At 42.5% G+C, this 23368-nt stretch overlaps 1 protein-coding gene across 2 annotated transcripts in view; it reads left to right on the forward strand.

The window, feature by feature from the left end:
* Positions 1 to 23368, forward strand: part of ARHGEF10 (Rho guanine nucleotide exchange factor 10) — a 251922-nt gene that overhangs the window by 78877 nt on the left and 149677 nt on the right. Inside the window, exons 5-10 of one of the 2 annotated variants that reach the window (XM_068281340.1) lie at positions 982 to 1042; positions 6654 to 6733; positions 9107 to 9163; positions 11296 to 11462; positions 22515 to 22631; positions 22745 to 22859. In XM_068281340.1, coding sequence (XP_068137441.1) covers positions 982 to 1042; positions 6654 to 6733; positions 9107 to 9163; positions 11296 to 11462; positions 22515 to 22631; positions 22745 to 22859 — 597 coding nt within the window. The remainder of the gene's footprint in view (positions 1 to 981; positions 1043 to 6653; positions 6734 to 9106; positions 9164 to 11295; positions 11463 to 22514; positions 22632 to 22744; positions 22860 to 23368) is intronic. The other variant, XM_068281341.1, reaches the window with a different exon arrangement.

Genomic DNA, 23368 nt, shown 5'->3' on the forward strand with positions numbered 1-23368 from the left:
TTATCGTTCAGTCCATTGATCCTATCTTAAATTTTGTTGAACACAAATCTGAACATATGTAATCATTTGTTTATTAGGATGAAATGTATAGTATAGTATGGAGAAGTTGTCATAAATTAAATGGCAAATAATATTCCATAGAAATATATTTTTACCAACACAATTCCCCTTTGACCTTCACGCAGAGTGTGTTTGTATCTGTATCTCCAGTTGTGTGGCCCACATTATAAATGCTCCTATGCCAAGGACATCATTACATTGTACTACGGAAAGCTTACAGATAACAGCATGTGTATGACTGATTTCTAAACAGATATTAACATATCCCATGGCTGTAACTAAAGCATGTCTTTAGGTGCCAGTTTTTCATTTAGCTTTTCTTAGGAGATAAAATAGTCGTTTGTTGCATAATTCAAATTTAGGTGGATCTGAACTCTTGCACAGAACAGAAGGGAAAACGTAGAGAAATGCACCCTGCATGTATTCAGAGAGTTTAGCCCGCGTGATTCCCCCTCATTTGTGTCTAATCTCAAGTTGTAATTTGATCCGCCCCTGTGTCACATGGCAGATAAACCCTTTTGAAAGTACAGGTTGTAAACAATATGTCTGCTTCCATGAGTCAGGAAGTAGCAACTGTAGATTTATTTTTAGGATGTGAGCTGTAACACTTTTTTGTTGTTGTTTTTTTGTTTTGTTTAAAGGTTATGCTGTTGTGTATCTTTTAGAGCAGAGAGGAGGTCTAAATTCAGGTCCACTTTAAGAACTTTGCCTGTGTCTGAGCTGGCAGATTTAGCACAGTGACTTGGGATGCTCACCCACTCAGTGTAGTGAATAAGTTCTTCTCTGTGTGAGAAGAACTTATTCTCTGTGAAAACATTTAGGATTTCCCCATTTTGGAGTTAAAATAAAATGTTAATATTTTGTTTGTCCTTTTCTGGTCCCTTTTGGTAATATATCAAATATATGCCTTGTGTTTTGCAGGCATTCAGCAGGAAGGATCAAGTCTTAATTTTCAGCCTGTGACCGACAACCACCATTCTAGGTAAATGACAGAAACTGGACTCTCTGTGCTAGCTGTTATATAATCTGTGCACTTCAGGTTAATAATATAAGCATGTAGCATGTAATGTGATAGAAAAGAGCATGGCTGTAGAACAGAGATCTTTAAAATAAATAAACACCACATCCTCTTCTGACTTTACATCCTCTGCAGTGTTATTGTGATGCTTAATATTAGTCAAAGAAAGTGTCGTAATCAGGTGTAGGGACCTATCAGTGTGGTTGGTAAAACTTGCAGCTGTAAGAAATGTTAAGACTTGTTTGTGCAGACATACTGGCACACAAAAGTGGTACATAAATTATGGGCATTGATCGTGCCAGAGCAGGGACAAGGTCCTCCAGCACCCAAGGCTGAGACACCAAAGTGCGCCCCTCCGCCCCTCCCACCTCAGCTGTCACACACTGATTACTAGTAGACTAAGAGGGCCACAGGGCCCACAACCTCCCCAACACCTTAATATCTAGTTATCTGGCTTGCAGTCACTGCTATGTATCCCCTTTTCTTATTTCTTTCTGCTTCATACACAATTAGGAATGACAGCTGAATGAATTGTGCGCCCTCTCCTACACTGCGCCCTGAGGCTGGAGCCTCTCCAGCCTATGCCTCGGCCCGGCCCTGGATCGTGCCAGCTAGTATATGGATGATTCCACCTGCTAGGCTGGGCACACGTTCAGCGGTCTTATCATAAAATCACTGTGCAGGCTTACAAGCAGAAGTGTAGTGTGAACATCACCTAGGCTGAGTATAATATGACTGTATTGTTTAGCGAGAGCACAGATGTAGGTGGCATTCCACAATGATTAGTCACTAACACTGCTGTGATTGTAGCCAGCAATATAATCTCTGACTAATAATAGCAAATAGATAGAAATTCAAGTTTTTGCAAGGTATAAAAACCTTGAAGTGTCAACCTGTAGCTTCTGATATTTAAATAAGGCTTTATTTAAGGCCTGTGCACATAGAGGCACAAATGTAGCCAGGGAAATAAAAAAAAAAAGCAGCGACAGCTCGTCGCCAGGTCCCTCTGTGCAACAGCCGTACACACGGCGCACAGAGGGACACAGATACGGCGGAAGCTGTCGCCGAAGGTTCCTCCCCCCCCCCCCCCCCCGCCGTCCCCCTGCCGGAAGCTCCATACATTGTGTATGGAGTTGCTGTCGCTAGTCCGCATACACACGGCGGACTAGCGACAGTTGTGTCGAAGTTGCGGCGACAGCTGTTGCCAGCAATTGACCAAGTCAATCGCTCTGACAAGCGGCGGTTCGGGGCGTGCGCATCATACACACGGGCGACCTGTCGCCGCAACACGCGCGTGCCACGTGGTTGCGGCGACAGTTGTAGCCCGTGTGTATGTAGCTTTATATTCAGTGGTGATATGAGGAAGAGAAAGCTGCCCCTCTCCAGTGGCAGCACACAAAAGCACTTAGTGTACCTGAGACGGTAAAGAAAAAAAACAAATATACATACCTGGAGCTTCCTCCAGCCCCCTCCAGACGGATCGCTCCCTCCCCGTCATCCTGCACTGCCTGGATCGTCCGCAATTGGCCTACATAAAATCCCCCAGTCGGCACAGGCACAGTCCGTCCGCGCACACTCCCCGCCACACTCCCATTGCCAGGCTTCTGCGCCTGCGCAGTACTAATGCACAGACCCAGAACGCTCCTGGCGATGGGGGTACCGAGGTCAAAACGAATGAGATAAACCTTTGTATCTATCCTCCTCCTCCTAAAAATGGCTTTTTTTTAAATATCTCCAGTTTTGTTTTATATTTACTGTATATTCTGGCATATAAGACTTGAAAATCTTCTGAAAAGTCAGTGGTCGTCTTATACGACTGGTGTCATTGATGCTGGGTGATACAACCTATCCTGTTACCGCCTCTCAGGTTTCGCTGCTAAGGACTGTAGTGAACTGTAGGCTCACATGTGAGATCTGAGTGGCAGAGAAGGAGGTAAATGGGACACAAGGGTGGGCCAGGAGGGTGAAAGAGGCATGTTTTATGGGTACAGTGTGATCTATCCCTCCATACCGCTCTGATAAACAGGTAGACAAGGAGAGCTGACTAATCCACTTAGGTAGAGGGGGAGTTATCCAATCAGTCAATTGCCTTTATACCGGGTACCACATACAGTACAGTACCAGTATCTGTTCTCACATAGCCCCAGTTTATGACTTTTTTTATTTTTTATTATTATTTATTTTTTATTTGGCATGTGTTGGAAGAGGGATAGTCTGATACGGTGAGTATATTCCAAACTCTATATTTTAACTGGAATAGTTTAGGGGTCGTCTTATACGCCCAGTTGTCTTATACACCAGTATATAGGGTAAATGTATGTTTTAAGTAATTGTCATATCATTATCTCTGTTCAATGACACATTACTATGCGAATTACTGTGTGTTATTACTACTGATACATGAACTATTGACCCTTTTCATCTCCTTCCTGCACTCAGAAGAGAATATGTTTTATGGTTGTAATTCTTATCAGTGAGGGTTATGCTATAGTCCTGCTGTAGTCTGACCAGGACCCAACTGGACAAAAACTGTTTAACTATTTCAGGCAGAGAAAGAAAAAAAAGGAACACAACATAGTTATTTGTGTGCTTGGCATAGTACATATACATGTCTATTTTATCATGCCACATGACCCCTTGGTGTTGAAAACATCCTTGTTAATCTGAAGTGTTAGAAAGTTACCAGGGGCTGTACATACACCTAAACACACTCTAACTTATGTTATCATAGTACACAATTCTACACACTGTCCCTTAAAGAACAACTGAAGTAAGCAGACTGTGGAGGCTGTCATATGTATTTCCTTTTAAACAAAACCAGTTGCCTGGCTGTCCTGCTGATTCTCTGCCTCTAATGCTATTCTAAGAGCCATAGACCCTGACCAAGCATGCAGATCAGAGATTTCTGACAAAATCTGAAAAATGTAACTGTATGCTAGTTTCAGGTGTGTGATTCAGACACTACTGATGCCTGAATGATTAGTGGGCACAAGGTGGATCAGCGCAACACCAGGCCGCCTCCGAATGGCCTCCATCAGAGATGCGCTGAGCCCCCCCCAGGAACTACAAATGCACCTTGAACCCAAACAGAAGCTCTGCATATACACCAAAAGCATGGCTGTTAAGTGGGAGCAGCTGACCAAAAACGAAATAAATTAGTACATAGCAAGGAAATGAACAGCGCTACTTAAAAACCGGCAAGTGCCTACCTGCAAAAGAGTGCAAGCCCCACATGTGGAGTCGAATACACATCGAGCATACACATGACCTGTCTACCACTGAAGGAGGATGTTAGTTTCCTGTAACAGCTTGCATGCAACCTATTAAGTACTCGTCCCTCCCACTGCGAAGAAGTCGATCCTCCATGGGAGGGGCCTAGCACTAACTAAATCCTAACCTATGTATATGCATAGCCTGGGTGCGGCTAATCAAATAAAATCGAAAATTGAAAATTGCGCAAAAGGTGGATCAGCGCAACACCAGGCCACCTCCGAATGGCCTCCAATCAGAGGTGCGCTGAGCCCCCCCAGAAACTACATGCAGAGCTGATCCACCTTGTGCGCAATTTTCAATTTTCGATTTTATTTGATTAGCCGCACCCAGGCTATGCATATACATAGGTTAGGATTTAGTTAGTGTTAGGCCCCTCCCATGGAGGATTGACTTCATCGCAGTGGGAGGGACGAGTACTTAATAGGTTGCATGCAAGCTGTTAATGGAAACCAACATCCTCCTCTAGTGGTAGACAGGTCATGTGTATGCTCGGTGTGTATTCGACCCCACAAGTGGGGCTTGCACTCTTTTGCAGGTAGGCACTAGTCTGTTTTTAAATAGCGCTGCTCATTTCCTTGCTATGTATGAATGATTAGTGGGACTGCCAGGCAATTGGTTTTGTTTAAAAGGAAACAAATAAGGCAGCCTCCATATACCACTCATTTGGGTTTTTTTGTTGGGTTTTACTGCATTTGCCGCATGCTTGTTTTAGGCGTGTGACTTTACTGATGCATGAAAGTTCAGCAGGGCTGCCAGGCATCTGGTATTTCTTAAAAGGAAATACATATGTCAGCCTCCGTATCTCTCTATCTTTAGTTGTTCTGCTTACATAGAGACTCAGCATTTGCCTATACCCTCTGTAATGCTGGGAATACACGTTTAGATTCGGCGGCTCAATTAGCCGCCAGAACGACTCCCGCCGCGTCCCCGCGCGGGCTTCCTTATCTTCCGCTCAATTTCTGCTATTGTCCACCCGCGGGTATCGAGCGGGGAATCGATCCGCGCGGTGATCAGACACGTCGGAAATTATCAATCGAGCGGCTCGATTGATAAGAATTATCAACCCGTGTATGCCCAGCATTAGACAGCCAAACAACAATTCATTTCCTCTCATCTTAGACCAGCAGATAGCACATAATCCCTTTTCTGTCTGCATAGTTAATCCTAATTTAGCTATGTCACTTCCTGCATAGGGAACCCAGCATGTACCTTTCACGGATTATGGCTATTAAGCCTTAAAGAGATTTCGGTGCCAGTATGTCACTAATGTAATTTCTCTGCTATAAGGAGAATCCTGGTACATACTGTTAAATTTGGGGGCAGTGCATCGGTTATGGGCGCAAGCAGAGAACCAATTAAAATATCGGCATTGAGGGGAAATTTGGGTGCCCTTGGCACCTGATAATTGTAAGACCGGGGAGGGGGTTTTAAGTGTTAGATGTGGGGGGGTCTTATGGGTTAGAGGGGGGGGGGGATCTTAAGGGTTAGGTGTCGGGGGAAGGGTTAGCTGTGTGTGGGGGTTCTTAAGGGTTAGTCGTGGGGGTGTGGTTAAGGTTAGTTTTAGGTATTAAGAAGGAGGGTTCTGTGTGAGAATAGCTTAGGTAAGAACATAGTAAAATATTAGTAAAGTTACCAATATTTTTTTATAGTAGATAACAGAAGAATATGGATAAAATTACTGATATTCTATTGCCGTTATTTTGCGCCCATTTCTATATGTGGTGCTTTCATAGGTATGCCCTTTCACTGCCAGAACAGCTACTCTACTTAACTCCTTCTCCACCCACACAGCCATCTTGCACCCATCCTTTTTATTGTGCTTACAATAGCCACTGTGGGCATATAGAAGAACTCCATCCAGTGCAATATGATATTATGGGGGTATACATGATCCAAGGTTTGTTGCCCCCATTGAAAGCTTTATGAACATTTCTTGCTTGAAATTGCTGGTCTCTGTCCTCAAGATTGTTCATTAGTTCTGTGGAACCTTCTTAAGCATTGAGTTGGCTGTTAATAGAAGTTTGTGGAAGCTGTGCAAGCTAAATATCATATGTGAATTCTGTTTCAAATATTTAAATGTCATATCAAAATGCTTATGAATACCGTATGTAACAATTGTACAATATATCTTTCTTAACTTGTAAACCTGCACAAAAAAATTCAGCATGAGACTGAGCTCCCTATATATACATTGAACAGCTGTGTATGCCACTATTATTATTATTTTTTTTTTTCTGCTGTTCTTTTTTTATTGGCTATGTCTGCAATGAATTATATCCGATGACCCTCTGTTGTTTTCAAGTGAGGACTTTCAGGCATCGAATGAAGATGATGTATTAGCCAAGTGGGTTTCTGATCCAGCAAATACAGAATGGATGGAAAGTACGTAAATAGAACTATTATTATTTCTTTCCTTTTCTGTGTAGCTTTTGTATGCTTGTAGAGTATATTAGCTTATTTGTTCTTATCTGTCTTATTGATTTGCCACTAAATGTCATTGTATAATTTCCTGTTCTTATTAGAGGCACATATTTCTTCTAAGCTACTGGAAGGATGTGCAGTCCTCCCTAGTTATCAGCAGTGCTTCAGCATAAGCATGTTGGTAGACCTAAGTTAAAGCACACTTGTAATGTGCTAAAAATATAAACGGAAGGAAAGGCTGCATAATATGAACCCTTACCAGATTGTTTAGCAGACTACACATAAACTTTGAATAGGGTCTTAAAAAAGAACTAATACAATTGTTTTGCAAGGTATAGAGAAGTGTTGGAACCCTCTTAATGTTTTTATTGATGTCTAAGGCTAATTTCACACCAGGACGTTGCGTTAGAGGGGGCGTTAAGGTCGCATAACGTCCCCCTAACGGAACGCCTGGTGGTGCTGGATCTGGACGTCAGAGTGAGCCGCGTTGTGCAGCTCACTCTGGCGTCAGTGATGCCGTGATGCGCACTCTTGTGTCACGTGGTCCCGCCGGCCAATCGCCGCACAGAGCGGCTGCTCCAGGAAGTAAACACTGCACGTCATAACGTGCAGTGCATATTAATTAGCCATGTGCCTGGCCGCTCTCCGCTCCTCCCCAACATTACTGAGCATGTGCAAGCAGTCTAACGCGGCTCAGCCGCGTCCAAAGTACTGCATGCAGTACGTTGCCTTGTGACGCAGCGTTACAATGTTACAATGTTACAATGTGTGACGCAACGTCCGCACTGTGAACAGCCCCATTGATTTTTCATTACTGTGCGGTGGGCTGCGTTACAGGCTGCTCTAACGTGCGCCTGTAACGTCCCACTGTGAAACCAGCCTTAGTCAATTTTAGGGATATTTTCCCTTTTTTTTTCCTTGTCTGTGACTTTTGCCACCAGGACAGAAAGAGAAGAGAACACCGAAAACTATGTTGCAGCACAGATTTGCATCAGATTTAATAAAATTATTGAATTGGATGGTCAATCAGCCTGCAATATCGCTAGAAATATGGCCACCTTAAGCTTTAACAGAAATAATATGTTATCATAAAAGAAAAATCCTTACACTTTGGGGTGTGGCAAGAGAAATGTGTGTGTGTGTGTGGTAGTGGTAGGGAGCATAGTATTTATAATACCATTACCGTGACCCTTCTAGTTGAGAAAGTGAGCTTATTCTGTTATCTTAAAAAAAAAGTCCTTACACTTTGGGGTGTGGCAAGAGAAGTGTGTGTGTGTGTGTGTGTGTGTGTGTGTGTGTGTGTGTGTGTGTGTGTGTGTGTGTGTGTGTCGGTGGTAGGGAGCACAGTATTTATAATAGCATTACTGTGACCCTTCTAGTTGAGTAAGTGAGTTTGAACCCACCTACGCACCCTTACTTACTGTCTCCCTGTAAGTCTCAGCATGTCTTGCATTTCCATGTTGTGGAAGTAATTTCACGGTACTGTATGTGGTGATTATGAAATCTGAGATTAGGAGACGAGCAGGACACCGGAGCAGATGATGTTGCTTATAGGGACAGACAACACTCTACACCAGCAAATCAGGATAATGGGGTCATTTTCAGGAACTCAGAGTTCCAAGGTGGTCAGCTAGCAGATTACTGTCTGTATATCTGAACTGATACATCAGCAGTACAGTCTACATAAACCGGGTCACATGTGTGAGATGGGTGTAATTTTAAGAGGCCCAAGCATGCAACTCAATAGAGACGATGGCCCATATGCAATTAACTTTTTCTCCTAGGTGATCTTTTCACACAATGGCTTTGATTCATAAACCAAGAGGTAAATATACTGCGCACACACAGCATTGGTTAATATTACCACTACTACACAGAGTAGAGGACACACTACTGGAGTACCACGGTTGTGCCACGAATGCATCATGTGCCAGTTACACGTGTATGCTATGCAGTTTGGCACTAGACAGAACCCAGATACTGCATCAAGTCCACTGATTATCATGCACAGCCTCTAACAATATAGGTATAATCTATTTAGAAATTGAACATGTCAATCTTGTATTTTTAAAGCCAAGACGATGTTCTCACAAAGCCAAATAGTTCTTCATGTATTGCTATGTGGAATTCATAGAAGGGCACTGAGCACAGAAATGCTGCATGGTGTACCTTCTAATGGGTGCAGACATGGAAAGCTTGTACCCACTCTACAGAAGTGGCTCAACCTCTTTATAGCTGGACCAAGAGCCGTATAGAATTTAAAAACCCCTTGCAGAGTTGCTCTTTCAATATCAGATTATTTTTATTATCTATAAATTGTGTGTTTATTTTTAGATCCTGATGAAGTTATTTATGATGATGTACCAAGAGAAAATTCAGACTCTGCAACAGGTGAGGTACAAAATTGCGCTCTGGTTGACCATATTTGTGTGCAATAAGATTTATTATTAATGTTCTTAGCTATAATTTATTTGTCCTCTGGGTGGGATATTTTGTAACCTTCTGTTTTTTCAGGTTTCGCTTTTTTTTCTCTTTGCACAAATTAAGCTGTAATTTCCCATTTCAGGTCTCTTTCTTGGAATTATATCTGCAAAGCAAGGCTAACTACTTGCAAACAGCAATTTGTATCATTTTATATTCACCTGTTTCGGACAGCTCCACCACCGGCTGCTTTGAACTTTCCAGTAGGTCTTATGGGTCCCAAACACATCAGGTCACATGATACGAGATGTGATCGATATCCAGAAGACCATGTCAGAATTACAGCACCACCTGGTGGTGGAAGAGGAATGATGGAAGAGACATGGGCCTCAATTCACTAAGATCATGCTGGAGATAATAAGGCAAGAGAAAACTTACCTCCACTAGTAAGAGAGTTATCCTATCTCTTCATTCCTTAAGTTACCTCCTCTGTAGTTATTATCACATGCAGTTAATGAACAGCCTGTCTTTAACTCTGGAGTTATTTTAAGGATTAAAGAGTTAACTTAAAGACAGAAGAGTTAACTTTAGGTTTGCCTGTGGTAAAATGTTTCCTGAATACTACATGCCTTATTACCATGGTAACAACTCTAGAAGAGTTATTAAAGACAGGAGATAAGCTTAGTGAATTGAGGCCATGGTCTCCTGGATCTCTTTCACATGTCGTGTCACGTGATCAGAACCGAGAAGACCTGTCGGGAGTACATTGCCGCCGCAGTGGAGGAAGAAGCTGATCCAGCCGTCTGGACAGGTATGCATGAAAGCTCCCTGCCGCCACTGTACCTGGCCACCTCATACCCTACTGATCCTGCCAGGCTGGGGAAGGCACACTTCGCCAGTTGCAGAAAAAATTTGGCTCTGCAGCCAAATAAAGTTTTTTACTTTATTTGGCTGTTAAAGGGTTAAGACGATGCCAGGTGTTAGGCTGCTGTTACATTCCTTTGAGCAATCATTTCAGTGTGGTGTGCACCTGTTCTGGGTTAAGTATTTAGAAGCAAATGATTCATTTAATTTAATGACTGGCAGGTAGTAGGAAAGAGAACAAGCACTTTGCATACTTATGTAAGGCATTTTAAAACATATGTTAGGGCTGGAACCCACAGGAGCGCTTTTGGCAGCGTTTTGGCAGCGCTGCGATACGCTAGCACTTTGCCAAAACACTGGGCTAATGTTAATGAATGGGGCAACTTCCACAGGAGCGTTTGCGTTTCCCTGAAACGCAAAGGCAGGACGTGCAGCATTTTGGGAGCGTCAGCGCTTCAATGTAAAGTATTGAAACGCTAGCGGAAACGCTCAGCAAAACCTAAACTGAGCGGTTTCGCTAGCGTTTTGTGATTCAGCACACTGTAACAAAATGAAAAATAATTCACAAGACCAATCAGGAATTGCAAAACGCTACGCAACCGCTGAGCAAAAAAATACAATGTTGCAAAACGCGACCGAAAACTCGCATTAATCTGCTTGCAAACCGCTCAGACAAAACGCTAGCGGTTGCGTTTCGCGTTTGCTGATTTCAGTGGGTTCTAGGCCTCAAAGAGGAATTTTGTACTAGAAATAATGTAATGTATAAAATTGCTTATTTTTTTTACAATATTACTTTATACATTATTTAGTCAGTGCTTGCTGATTGTAAAATCTTTCTCACCCTTTCCTCTCCCTGATTTACATTCTGAAATTTACTATGGGGTGGTGACAACTTTTGTTCTATCAGGTGCATCGCTGCTGAATGTTTGTATACTCAATGTTCTGAAACCAGTAGAAATAATACCTGGTCTCCCATAATGATCTGCCTAGCCAAATGACCTAGGCTGTAAGGTCAGAGGGTGAGGCTACATACCAATATACAGCAATTTATTGATATTATAAGTGTGTATGATGTCGCAACCAAGAAAATTAATATAAAAATGGGTATCATAATTTTCTGCATTCTACTGTATGTCACCGTGGTGCCTCTTTAAGGTTTGTATTGTATCAGTGAACTTCTGCTTTAAGGTTTATATTGTATCAATGATCTGCTGTACTAATGTAATATCTTAATTTAGATCCCGAAGAGATGATTTATGATGATGTGGAAAATGGTGAAGGTGGAAACAGCTCACTGGATTATGGCTGGAGCTCCAGTGAGTTTGAAAGCTATGAAGAGCAAAGTGATTCAGAATCAAAGCATGGAGCACCTAATTCATTCCTCCGAGGGGGTAGCAAGAGACATGTAAGCTAACATGACTATGAAGTCTTATCTTAATTGTGTTGCAGTAGATAATCAGCACTCATTCTCTTCATGTTTTATTTGTTTCATATGATGTTTTAGCCATAGTTTCTCAGCAGCTTCTCTTGATGAAGAGTGTGTGCATTACAAAGTAACATTTTGCATCGTTCTCAGATGCCAAGTTCACCTATGAGAAAATTCTGTCTACAGATTGAGCACAAAGTGGCTTCTTTCTGCAGGATGTGCAAATGCCTCTCATATTCATGGTTTGACAAGTAATCATAGAAGCTATGGAAGTTAAATCGTTTGTAGTATGAAATAACCAAAAATGGAGGTACCTAGTCTAATCTGTCCAAATCAAAAATAATAAAATATAACTAACTAAAGTACTTGGACACTCCACTGGTTGGAGAAGGAACCCAAGAAAAATGATATAGTTTGTGGATGCAGCATATAATGAAATGTCATAACATTTATTGATAGCTTCTAAAATGGCACTTAAGGACCAGTCATATTACAGCCTTGTAGTAAACATATCTATGCCAGAAATCATAAAAAGTCGCATGAAAAGCTATAGGTATGTGGATATTCAGTAATCAGTGTTCTATGGCTAGGGAGAAAGGGCAGTTCATTTTTGAGTGTACCCCACCAAAAGCAGCAAGGAAGTGGCAGTTGGCAACAGGTGGTATCAAATAGTGGGAAATGCACACTGAGATCTTGGAAGCTGATCCAAGTTAATAGTGCTCATGTAGTCCAGGGAGATGCATGTGCACAAGGTGCGAAACACCCAGCATATGCCAGTGTGTACTAGATGGCTATAGTGGCTGGCAAAAGTGGAATACCAGATGTTTCATTGTCAGTCGGGCCAATTTATCAATGGGGAGAGTCACTCACTCAAATAGGCAGCCATCACAATGTAATTGCAAGTCTGTGATGGACTGTATCCATGGCAATTCTGAAAAACGCTGACAGAAACAATGAGTGGGGCCAGGGGGGGGGGGTTGACAGGGTCAGGATACAACTACCTACAATCAATAATAATGCCAGATAATAACCAACACAGGTATACTATCCACTGCCAGGACCTAAATAATAGTACATAATGACCGCACTCTTGTGTGCAACACATCATAGCAGGGCAGTCCTCAATAGAGCCAATAACCATAAGGCCTCTTTTACACTTTGCCACTTTCTTTGCGTGAGTTACTTTTTCTGCATGCAGGATACTGCAACAGCAAAGAAAGTGTATGAAGACTAATACACTAACCACGTTGCGCCAAAAGTGTCCAATTCACCGCTGTACGACTGCAAAGCCAACAGTGCGTTACCGTTGGACTTCCGCAGTGACCATATGCATGTAAGTCAATGGGCAATGCAGAAACTTTAAATAAGTTGGCGGCGCGCAAGTGTGGAACGACGTAAATAGGATGGGGAACATTGCAGAGAATGGAGAATATCGACATTTGTATCTCAGAAGGGGCGTCCTGTGCCTGAGAGCGACTCCAGCAGAACGCCCGTTTTCCCTGCCCTCTGTTCATGCATTGGGGAACAAAAAGTGCACGAGAGGAGCTACTGAGCATGGACAAAGTTCAGGCCCTCTCGTGCACTGTAGTTGGGCATGTGCCTTGACTTTGGAAGTACTTCTGGGGTCGAGGCCATCTTAGATTTTTTTCTTCCCCTTCACCGGGCAGACGAATGGAGCAGCAGCAGTGAATTGGCGCATCGGGATCCAGAAGATGAGCTGCATCAGGTAGTATGTTTTTTTTTTTTTTCCATTTTTAAAACACTGCCTTGGGTTCTTTGTAAGCATCAGCAGTTTTTGTACTTACTTGGGGCTTCCTCCAGCCCCATGCGCCCCTATCCTGCTCTTCCAGACAGGCCATCAGGGAAATTCATTATAAACAAATGATCGATCTTAAGTAAAAAAAATGAGTTAATTGAAATACATGTGTAGCAAATCCTGGTGCACTAGCCTGGAATCTCAGATTAGGGCAAGCAAAAGTAGAAAAACTTTATTATGCGAACTAAATGTTTTAGTGAAAAGTACACATCAGAATTCCTATGGTGCTCTTTTCTTTCAAAAATAATACCCACGATTTCCGTGACATCTTAGCTCTCAGCTTTCATTTTAGAATACACTTAATGCAGACTGATAATTTCATTGAATGTTCTTTTTCTTGTTTGAGCCTCTGTGATACGCACTTATCCCTGGGATGCTGCTGTTAACAAGGATTGCATGGTTTTTACATTATTCCCTAAATCTGTTAACAAGCAGTTCTTTTGTAACGACTTCCATTCAGAAGGAGTATTACTCCTCATGCTGTCTGCGCATTATTAGATTAAATGGTCAAAACACTTTGTGGGAAACATGTCTTTTTATTGCTTAGTACTTCGTTGCGTGCTGAATGTACACTGAGCTGTAAATTTGCCTTTCCTTCATATTGCTGATAAACAACACTGTACAGACTTTGCATCCAGCTTTTTAAAAATGTATTTCTATTGATTTAACAGAATGGCCTTTTATTTTCATTATTCTTGATCATAGTTGTAAACTATTTATAGTTTTCTGCAGGCATTAGGGAGTGTGCTTTTTGTGGATTAGATGCAGGGAGAGACATTTCTTGTTTTCCTCATAGGCTAGAGATGAGTGAACCACACCCTGCAATTTTGGCCTGAATTTAAAGATCAATTCTGGTAAACCAGTAATAAGGATGCTAACCAGGCAATCCAAAAGTTAAAAATCACGCTTGATGTCCATAAAAGATCATTCACCCAGTTTCCAGGGTCTTATTTGGTATGTCTGCCGCACAAAGGAAGTTGCATGCCATGCTGGGTTTTATTTATTTTTTTGTCTTCTTCTTTACTTTCCCCTCGGACTTAACTAATGCAGCCTGATTAACTAAAGCATCTTTTGATCCTTTTTTCCCCTTCCAAACCTCTGTTCCTCTCTGATTGGCCAATATTCCTCATGCTGAGAAGCTGCAGTCACACGTTGACAATGCACTTTCTGTTGCAGAGCTGGGTGGGAGTGTCTGTAGACTGGGAGGAGGGCAGGCAATAATACACAGACAGAGTAAGGGAGGAAATGTCCGGATTGGCTTCAAGATAGACAGTCAAAATGGAAAAAAAGTATTTTCTCTTTTTTGACTATAGAAAAATCACTAAAATCAAAATGTGCACAGTGCAATACAAATGTTATGTAAATAGAGCAAGTATTTATCTACTTATATATGTGGGTTTTTTTTCCTTCTAAGATAGTATGGCTAACAGCTCCTTTTTAAAGAGAACCTGAGGTGGGTTTGATAAATCCTATTAGCACACAGAGGCAAGTGATGTATACAAAGAGCAGCCTCTGTGTCCTTACACACTTTATCCAGGCTCCCCCTGGGCTCTGCTGTACCCCATAAAAAAAACCCGCCAGGCTAGCGACACGCAGATTGTCACTAGCTGGCTGTTTACCTGAAGGCTGCCAGTCACCACCGCTCCCCCGCCTCCTCTATAGCGCGGCTCCCTGCCTGTGCTCCTTCCCTTTCCTGCCTCTGTAAGCCGATTGGAGGAAGCTTACGGAGGCGGGGAGGGAAGGGACACAGGCAGGGTGCCGCGCTATAGAGGAGGCAGGGGAGCGGCCTGTTTTTTATGGGGGACAGTAGAGCCCAGGGGGAGCCTGGAGACAGTGTGTAAGGACACAGAGGCTGCTCTTTGTATACAGCACTTGCCTCTGTGTCCTAATAGGATTTTTCAAACCCACCCTGGGTTTACTTTAAAGGATTTACGAGGCGAAACACAGAAAAAAAGTTAATTATCTTACTGTAATAGCAGACCTCAGGGCAGACGATCTGCGGCTCCCTTGTACTTTCCAGCTGCTCTGTTCTGTAAATCCAGTTATCATTAGAGGCCCCGACCCAGCCCAGGGTCGCCTTATCTCAGGGCCATTAAAATCGCCGCCTTAAAAAATCCTCTGCCTGCGCAATTTGCATAGCCTCTACTGCGGCTGCGCAGGATTACAGCTCTTCCCACGGCACATCGCCGCGCTGTATACTCTGTAAAACGTCATGTGGGCGTCACCACATGACCGCCCACATGACTGACTGCACGTCAAGCCAGCCGCGCCCCCTTAGCAGAGAATACCAGCGCTGAGTAGCGCGGCGATGTGCTGTGGGAAGAGCTGTAGTCCTGCGCAGCCGCAGTAGAGGCTATGCAAATTGCGCAGGCAGAGGATTTTTTAAGGCGGCGATTCTAATGGCCCTGAGATAAGGTGACCCTGGGCTGGGTCGGGGCCTCTAATGATAACTGGATTTACAGAACAGAGCAGCTGGAAAGTACAAGGGAGCGCAGATCGTCTGCCCTGAGGTCTGCTATTACAGTAAGGTAATTAACTTTTTTTCTGTGTTTCGCCTCGTAAGTCCTTTAAGAGCTCCCAAGCATTTAGCAATCATCACTGCTCTGTGGGCAATCACCCAGACGAAGGCCTCAAACTGTTACACTTATTTAGAGCCAGTTTTTATTAAATTCCATAATCTCCAGCCCATGAGACCCTTAGTAAACAAGGTCCAGTGGTCTACTATGTTTAAGCAATTTTATAAGGAATAGTCTCCATGTTATTAAAATCTGTGACTTGTTGCCTACCAGGAATTTTCACCACGCTAACAAAATATTGCCTTTTTTGTTCACAGGCAGAATTGAAAGAAAGATGAAGGGCTATATAGTAGTGAGAAAGTAGGAGATGCACTGTGTAGGAGGCGAGAGAGAGAGAGGAAGTGACAGAGGTTGTGCTGAAAGAGATGCAGGGAAAAACATTGAGGACAGAGAGGTGTGAGATAGTGATGGTGAAGAGTTATGGTGATATGTGTTGGAAAGAGATAAAAAAGATGGTTTGTGGAAACACAGAAGTGGCAGATTGAGGAAGACATTGAAAGTTACAGGACCTCACATAACCATATACCACCACATGGTATAAATGTCTGCCATATTGCATCTTCTTTCTCCACATGTGACACTACTTTACATCAGTACACGCTCTACCCTGCCACAGATATCATGCCTGCGTCCTCTCTCTCCTTGCTCCTCTTTATAGTACACACCACCAAACCCTACTTATACTCCCATCCAACTCCTAAATTGCCTAAAGTTATTTTTTTTAAAATGTTTCTCAAGATAGCTCTAGATTTACTAAAACAGTTTTAATATATTCCATAGGTGGTTTACAGTATTGTGAATGCTCTCCGTGGATGTTCAGATGTACTCAGGACTCTGAGTCCCTCATTGAGATTCCATTCTCACTGTGCACTGAATCCCACCATTTTTCTATTGTTTGTTAAGAAAAAATGTATGAACAGGTGTTTGAGTTTGTGGCACTAGTCTGATCTTATGTAATGCAATTTTAAGTAGCAAAAAGTTCTGAACATCTGAAGCAGTCATCAGATTATAATGTTGCCTGAGTTTTCTAGTGTAAAAGGGGTCCCAAATTTTCCACATAGCCAGGTCCTTAATGGTTTTTAAATAGTGGAATTTAGAATCTATTTTAGTGTTAACACTTGAAAAAATATCCGGTGTACAAACATAAGTTTGTCAAGTTTTTCCAAAACAGCCATTTGGTGTCATGCTAGGAACCTATAAAAAGGTGATATCCCTCAGCCAGCGTGATACAATCAATTTGGCTACTATTTGCCAAAGATTATCAATTGTTTGCAACATAATGTGAACATTTCTCCCAGGATGCAAGCTTTAGCACTTTGTTGCCTGTTGATATCATTTCACATGGCAAATATGATTCATTGGCATACCTGATAATGCTGTGGTATGGCCAGCATTAGAAAGAAAATAAACAGACATATATACACCTTAAAGTGAATTAAAATAAAGCAGAAGGTAAATGAGGGCTGGAAATCAGACAAGTTATTTTATTTTATTCTGTAACCTGAGCAGGCAATGGATAATAGCCCATATACATAGCTAGCTACGGTAGATACCACTTAACGACCAGCTAACGCCCATAGGCGTCGGCAGGTCTTAAGTGGTTTACCATGGAAACGGCCGCTCGATTGAGCGGCCTTTCCATGTCAGTTCATGGAGGGTGTCTCCGTGAACAGCCGGAGAGCCGCCGATCACGGCTCGCCGGCAAAATGTAAACACGCGATGAAGAAATCCCCGCTGTTTACATCATACGGCGCTGCTGATTGGCAGAAGCCTATCCTTCAATGCGCAGGACGGAATTCCGTCCTGCGCCTTACGTAGGGAGAGGGAGGGACGGAGCGTGAGGGCGGAAATGGCTGCAAGGGGGCTTTGAGGAGCCCCCCCGCAAAACGCAGATGGCCGGCGGCGATCAGACCCCCCCAGCAGGACATCCCCCTAGTGGGGAAAAAAGGGGGGAAGTCTGGTCCTGGCTTCAAAGTGATCTGTGCTGCGGGCTGGAGAGCCCACGCAGCACAGATCGGACCAGCATAGGCTATTACCATTGTGCACAATACTGGTAGATTGTGATCAGAGCAATTCCCTGCATAGAAGTACATGCTAAATGTTGTAGCTCTCAATCAGCTTTATTAGAAAATGCTTTATTAGAGAAATGAGAGTTGAAGATCATCATGATACAGATTAGGCCAAGATATTGTTTGTGTGTCTGCATTATGCGTAAAAAATTGACTGCTGAAGGAAAATGAATTGATGAAAGATTTATAGCGGTCAGGTGCAAGCACCGGATATTGCATTGAGGACTGTGAATGTAAACTGTACACAGGAAAGGCAAGCTCTGCATACTATACTCCATTGTGCATAGACCACGGAGACTGTGAGCCCTGTACTTCTATCACAGATTATATTATTCAGTCTCAGTGGCTCCAGCCAACCTTTTCATTACAGCTTCTGCATCCAGCCCAGATTTACACTTGACAGAACGTGCTATGCCAGCTCTTATCTTATGTACTTTTGATTGTGAATCCTTCTGCAACAAGTAATTGGATTCTTGATTGTGTTGATTGTGTAGCCAACTAAATTACGGTTTTAGAAGGTGAAGAAGGAAACACAGCAGTCTAATCATTCATTATTATATTGGACTGTGTGAGAAGTGGAAAGCTTCCATAGCTGTAAACCTTCTGTGTGACAAACAAAAAGTAAACTACAAACTCTCTGTCTATTTCTTATGCTAGGTACACACTATGGGACTTTTTGGCAGATTTACTGACAGATCGATTATTTCCAACATGTCCGATCTGATTTCTGATCAATTTCTAATGGAAGTGAACGGAAAACTGTTGGAAATCGATCGGAAATCGGACATGTTGGAAAGAATCATTCTGTCAGTAAATCTGCCAGAAAATCGTCTCATCGTCTCACCTAGCATTAAAGTGTACTTAAAGAGAACCCGGGGTGGGATTTAAATATATTAGTGGGGCACAGAGGCTGGTTGTGCACACTATCACCAGCCTCTGTTGCCTTATGGTGTGCCCCCAGGACCCCCCTGCGATCTGCTGTCCCCTCCGCCGTGCTAGCAACACGCGGCGTGTCGCCAGCACAATGTTTACCTATGCGGTGTCTGTTAGCGCCGCTCCCCCGCCTCCTCTGTATCGGCGCTACCCGCCCGCGTCCCTTCCCTCCCGCTGATTGGAGGGAAGGGACATGGGCGGGTAGCCCTCTGATCGCCGCCGGCACTTTTACCCTGCAGGGAATCCCGTTCTGAACGAGATTCCCTGTATGGGCTTCCCCGTCGCCATGGCGACGATCGCGATGACGTCACTGATGATGTGACGTCAGTGGGTATTCCGATCCACCCCTCAGCGCTGCCTGGCACTGATTGGCCAGGCAGCGAAAGGGGTCTGGGGGGGCGCGGCGGATAGTGACGAATCGGCGGGTAACGGCGGCGATCGTTATGCACACGCAGCTAGCAAAGGGCTAGCTGCGTGTAGCAAAAAAAATTATGTAAATCGGCCCAGCGGCTTACCCCGTGTCCAGCACAAGGTTACCGCTAAGGAGGTTAAAGTGACCTGACATAATGAGGTTGATATGGGTACATACAGTACAAACGTAATTAGAACTTGTGAAAAAAAAATCTTACTTGAATTACACCACAAATAGTGATCAACTAATTTTACAATAATGGTGTTCATGGTGTTAAATCATGGACATTAAACAGTGTAAAGTGGATCTGGCTGCCCCACCCACATGTAAGTGATAGGAGGATGGTGAAGTTGAGAACGGTAAAATACAAAACAAACTATGTGTGATGACTGAGAGGAGTTACTGCCCTCATATGTTTCTTGTGTACGAGATTGTGGTGGTTTTCATTGTGGCCTATGGAAGTGTGGTTGTATGAGGCAGATCATTAATTTGGCTTGAAGAATTGACAGTAACTGGGACAGGCAGTTGTGTATAGATAGAGGGGGAGTAGAACACCCACAGTTTAAAGGGGACCTAAACTAAAGAGATCATGCTTGCTCAATAATTTACATGACATTTTAATATGAAATCCTGCCCCCTCCCACCCAGTATAAACATAAATTGAACTTATTACATGCTGAGGCCTCCCCCTTACCCCCTCCCACCATGGCATCCTGCCGAGGAAGGATCATGTTGCATGCTGGGATATCTACTATAAGGGCTTCCTGATTTTGAAATGGAAAAAGAATTGCAGTTTTCCATGTGTTGGTATTTTTTATGCAGTTTGCGTTTTTGTGTGTTTTTAGCGCAATTTGCATTTTTAAAGCTGGTGGTAGAATGAATTTGATTCAACTTCTCAAAAATGTTAAACAATGGTAGAGGAGCAGCTAAGTAATATGGCATTTTCTATTTATAATGATGTGGGTGCAACATGGTTACCTTATTTTTTTTTTAAGTTTGGGTCCTCTTCATTGCCCTCATAATGGTTAATATTACTTAGTTTATGAGTAAACTTGTATTAAAGCAGGCAAGTGAAAAGAAGTGGAAAGTAGTTACTCCATAGGGAGTGATGAAGGGAGTCCTGACTGGGGTGTTTACATATGTTCTCAGCAGTTTGTTTCCTGCTGAATTGCACAGAGTAAGGAATTTCATTAAAACGGTTTTCCACTCAGCCATGAACTCTGCGTGCTTGAGCAAGAGAGTTTGTATTCAGACTGCATCTGAGAAGCAGTGATGAGCAGAACACATGATTAATATTCTAATTCTGATTTGTCAGAAATCAAACTTTTCAGGGAAAGAATTGTAAATTGGATCCAGGAACTGCCAAACAGTTGACTTCTTCGGCTTTGTTTCCACTTGCACTGCATTTGCACAAACTTTTGCACACAGTTGTCTGTACACTATAAATATTGTTACGCTGAAGACCGCCCAACCCAGACAAAGTGCAGGCTTTTGGCCTGTCAGAATTATATACAATCCATGAGGAAACCGACACCTCTGGTTTTTAAAGGATTTTGTTAATTCTTTGAAAAGTGAAATGTAAATCACTTCGTAATCCTTATGCAATACTCTAAGCCTTGAGAGGCTGCCCAAGCTCCAGACTGTACTGGGCCTGAGCGATACACTCCTGGTGACGTCAGCGGGAGCGAGGGCACGGCCGCGCAGGTGCAGTGGTTTTTCGACTTTAAAGTCAGAAATTCCAGAAGTGAACCAGAGGCGGTGCCGGAGCATCGGTGAGTGGCTGCTCGGGCACAGGACGTCTGTGGGGGATAATTAGAAGCCCCGAGTAATTTCAACTCTCAACTCTTTCAATTTTACCACCTACCCCCCTACATTAGTCCTTTAACATTAATAATAATAAAAACAATTACTGAAATGAGTAAAGGTGCTCCCCCTTTGCCAGGGCTTTGTGGAACTACCGTACCTTTTGCTTAAATTACATTCTTCAGTCAGTTGTACCAACTTTGCATATCTATACTGTGCAGAATGTGCCCACTCTTCTTTACTGAACTGTTTGCACCCAGCCCAATGCACCATTTGTGGACATAAAATAACTCCACAGATTTTTCAGTAGGGTTTATGTCTGGGTGATAACTAGGCCACACAGGGACATGCTCCTTTTATCCCTTGTGTAGTTTTTCTGTGCCCTTATAATTGTGTGGTTGGAAGGTGGTTATTGTCTTGTTGGAAGGTGGACTATCTTCTTACTGAAAACTTAGTCAGAAGGCTGCATATTTTCTTAATTTGATGGAATTTTGTCCCATGTATTTTTCTTTCATCCGGACTAGTGAACTAGTCCCTGCTGCAGAGAAACACCCTCACACCAGGAGGCTATCATTTGATACTTTACTGTAGGTCTGGTGTTATTCTGTTTGGCAAGATGTATAGATTTCTGCCATTTGGACTGTAACATTAAATAGCTTGATTCAGTCTTGTCAGATGATAAAACTTTTTTTTTTTTTTTTATTTGGCCTCTTCTTTGCCATACATTTCTGTTACCATTTCTAAGGTGTCAGGAGATTTGATGAGCTTTGCGACCGGTTTCCTCCTTCCTCTTCCAATCCAGTTTGAATGGATAGACTGACCTGTGTAATCTGTTCTGTTCCGGAAACAAGCTTGTAGTGTGTGTGTGTGTATATGTATATATACATATACACACTCACACACACACATACGTGTGTATATATATATATATATCTATATACTGTACAGCGCTGCGGAAGGTGTCAGCGCTATATAAATACTAATATATATATATATATATATATATATATATATATAGTCTATTACATTCGTTCGGCGGGATCCTGTCTAATGCACTGAAGAGTGTGAAAAGAGAAGATATGGCCAGAACTATGAACCAGAGCTGCAAATGTATGCTTATAAGCAGTGAATAAATATGGTTGTTTACATGCATGTATATAATTGCAAATTTCATGTAGAAGCAAAATTCAACATTGACACATTGCTAAATTGTACAGCTAAATGTACTGAATGTCTAAAAATGCAATAATTCTGCTTTAATACTTTACTGTTTATCCTGAATTATAAAAATATTTCTGTTAATGTCTATGAAGATTTTACTTGAGGACAGGATGTAGAGTTTGAAAGAGTAGGCTATTCTAGTATTTTAAGAAAATAAAAATGCCATTCCTTCCTGAAGACGTACCATATTTTTTCATATAGCTTTCTCAGGACTTAACGCGTATAAAGCAGCACTACGAGCAAAAGATGAAAGATTTGGTGACAAACAAAGTGGGAGGAGTAGAGATCCAACAATTAAAACAAAAACATGAACTCAAGGTGATGTAGCATGCCCACTGTAGCTGTCATTAGTGCATGATCGATCTATTATGGTAGACTTCAAAGCTGAATATCCTGTTTCCCCCTTAGATTTGCTGTGTTTTATTTTTCAGATGCAGAGGCTGATGAAAGCTGCGAAGGAGGGTACAAAGGATGGTTTAGAAAAAACAAAGGCTGCTGTGAAGAAGGGTCGATCCTACATCAGAACAAAATCATTTGTTTTGCATGGTACAGTTAGCTGACTTTTAATTAGTTGGTTTAATTGGCTGTCCTGTATTTGTTTTGCTTGGCAGTTTTTCACAGCTTCTAATTTAATTTCTGACATAGGCTTGTGGTCAGTTAGCAGCAAGTCATTACCAGGCTACTTATCAAAGCGCCGTTTATACGATGGGATGGCCGTGCGTTATACCACTGCGTTTGTAGGCTATTGGTAGCTGACTTCATTTAATTACAAATAGAAATGTATGCTACAGTGGTAACTCAGAATTCACTGACTTTAGTGCAATAACTGATGTCCCGGTAATGCACTCTATGGGTCTGATGTAGTTACAAGAGAGAAGTATCACTGCATGCTAGTCATCCATCGCCTTGCATTGTGCATGAGTTGCCAGCTAATTCAATTTCTGCTTTAATGTTTGCCATGCCTGTGTAAATTCCAATTGGCCTGGTGCTAGAAACTAATTAATGGAGCAATAGAAAGGGGGTTCTTCTCAGTGAATTGCTGAGCGATTTCTTAT

Source organism: Hyperolius riggenbachi, chromosome 4, assembly GCF_040937935.1.
Source record: "Hyperolius riggenbachi isolate aHypRig1 chromosome 4, aHypRig1.pri, whole genome shotgun sequence".
NCBI classification, from domain to species: domain Eukaryota; kingdom Metazoa; phylum Chordata; class Amphibia; order Anura; family Hyperoliidae; genus Hyperolius; species Hyperolius riggenbachi.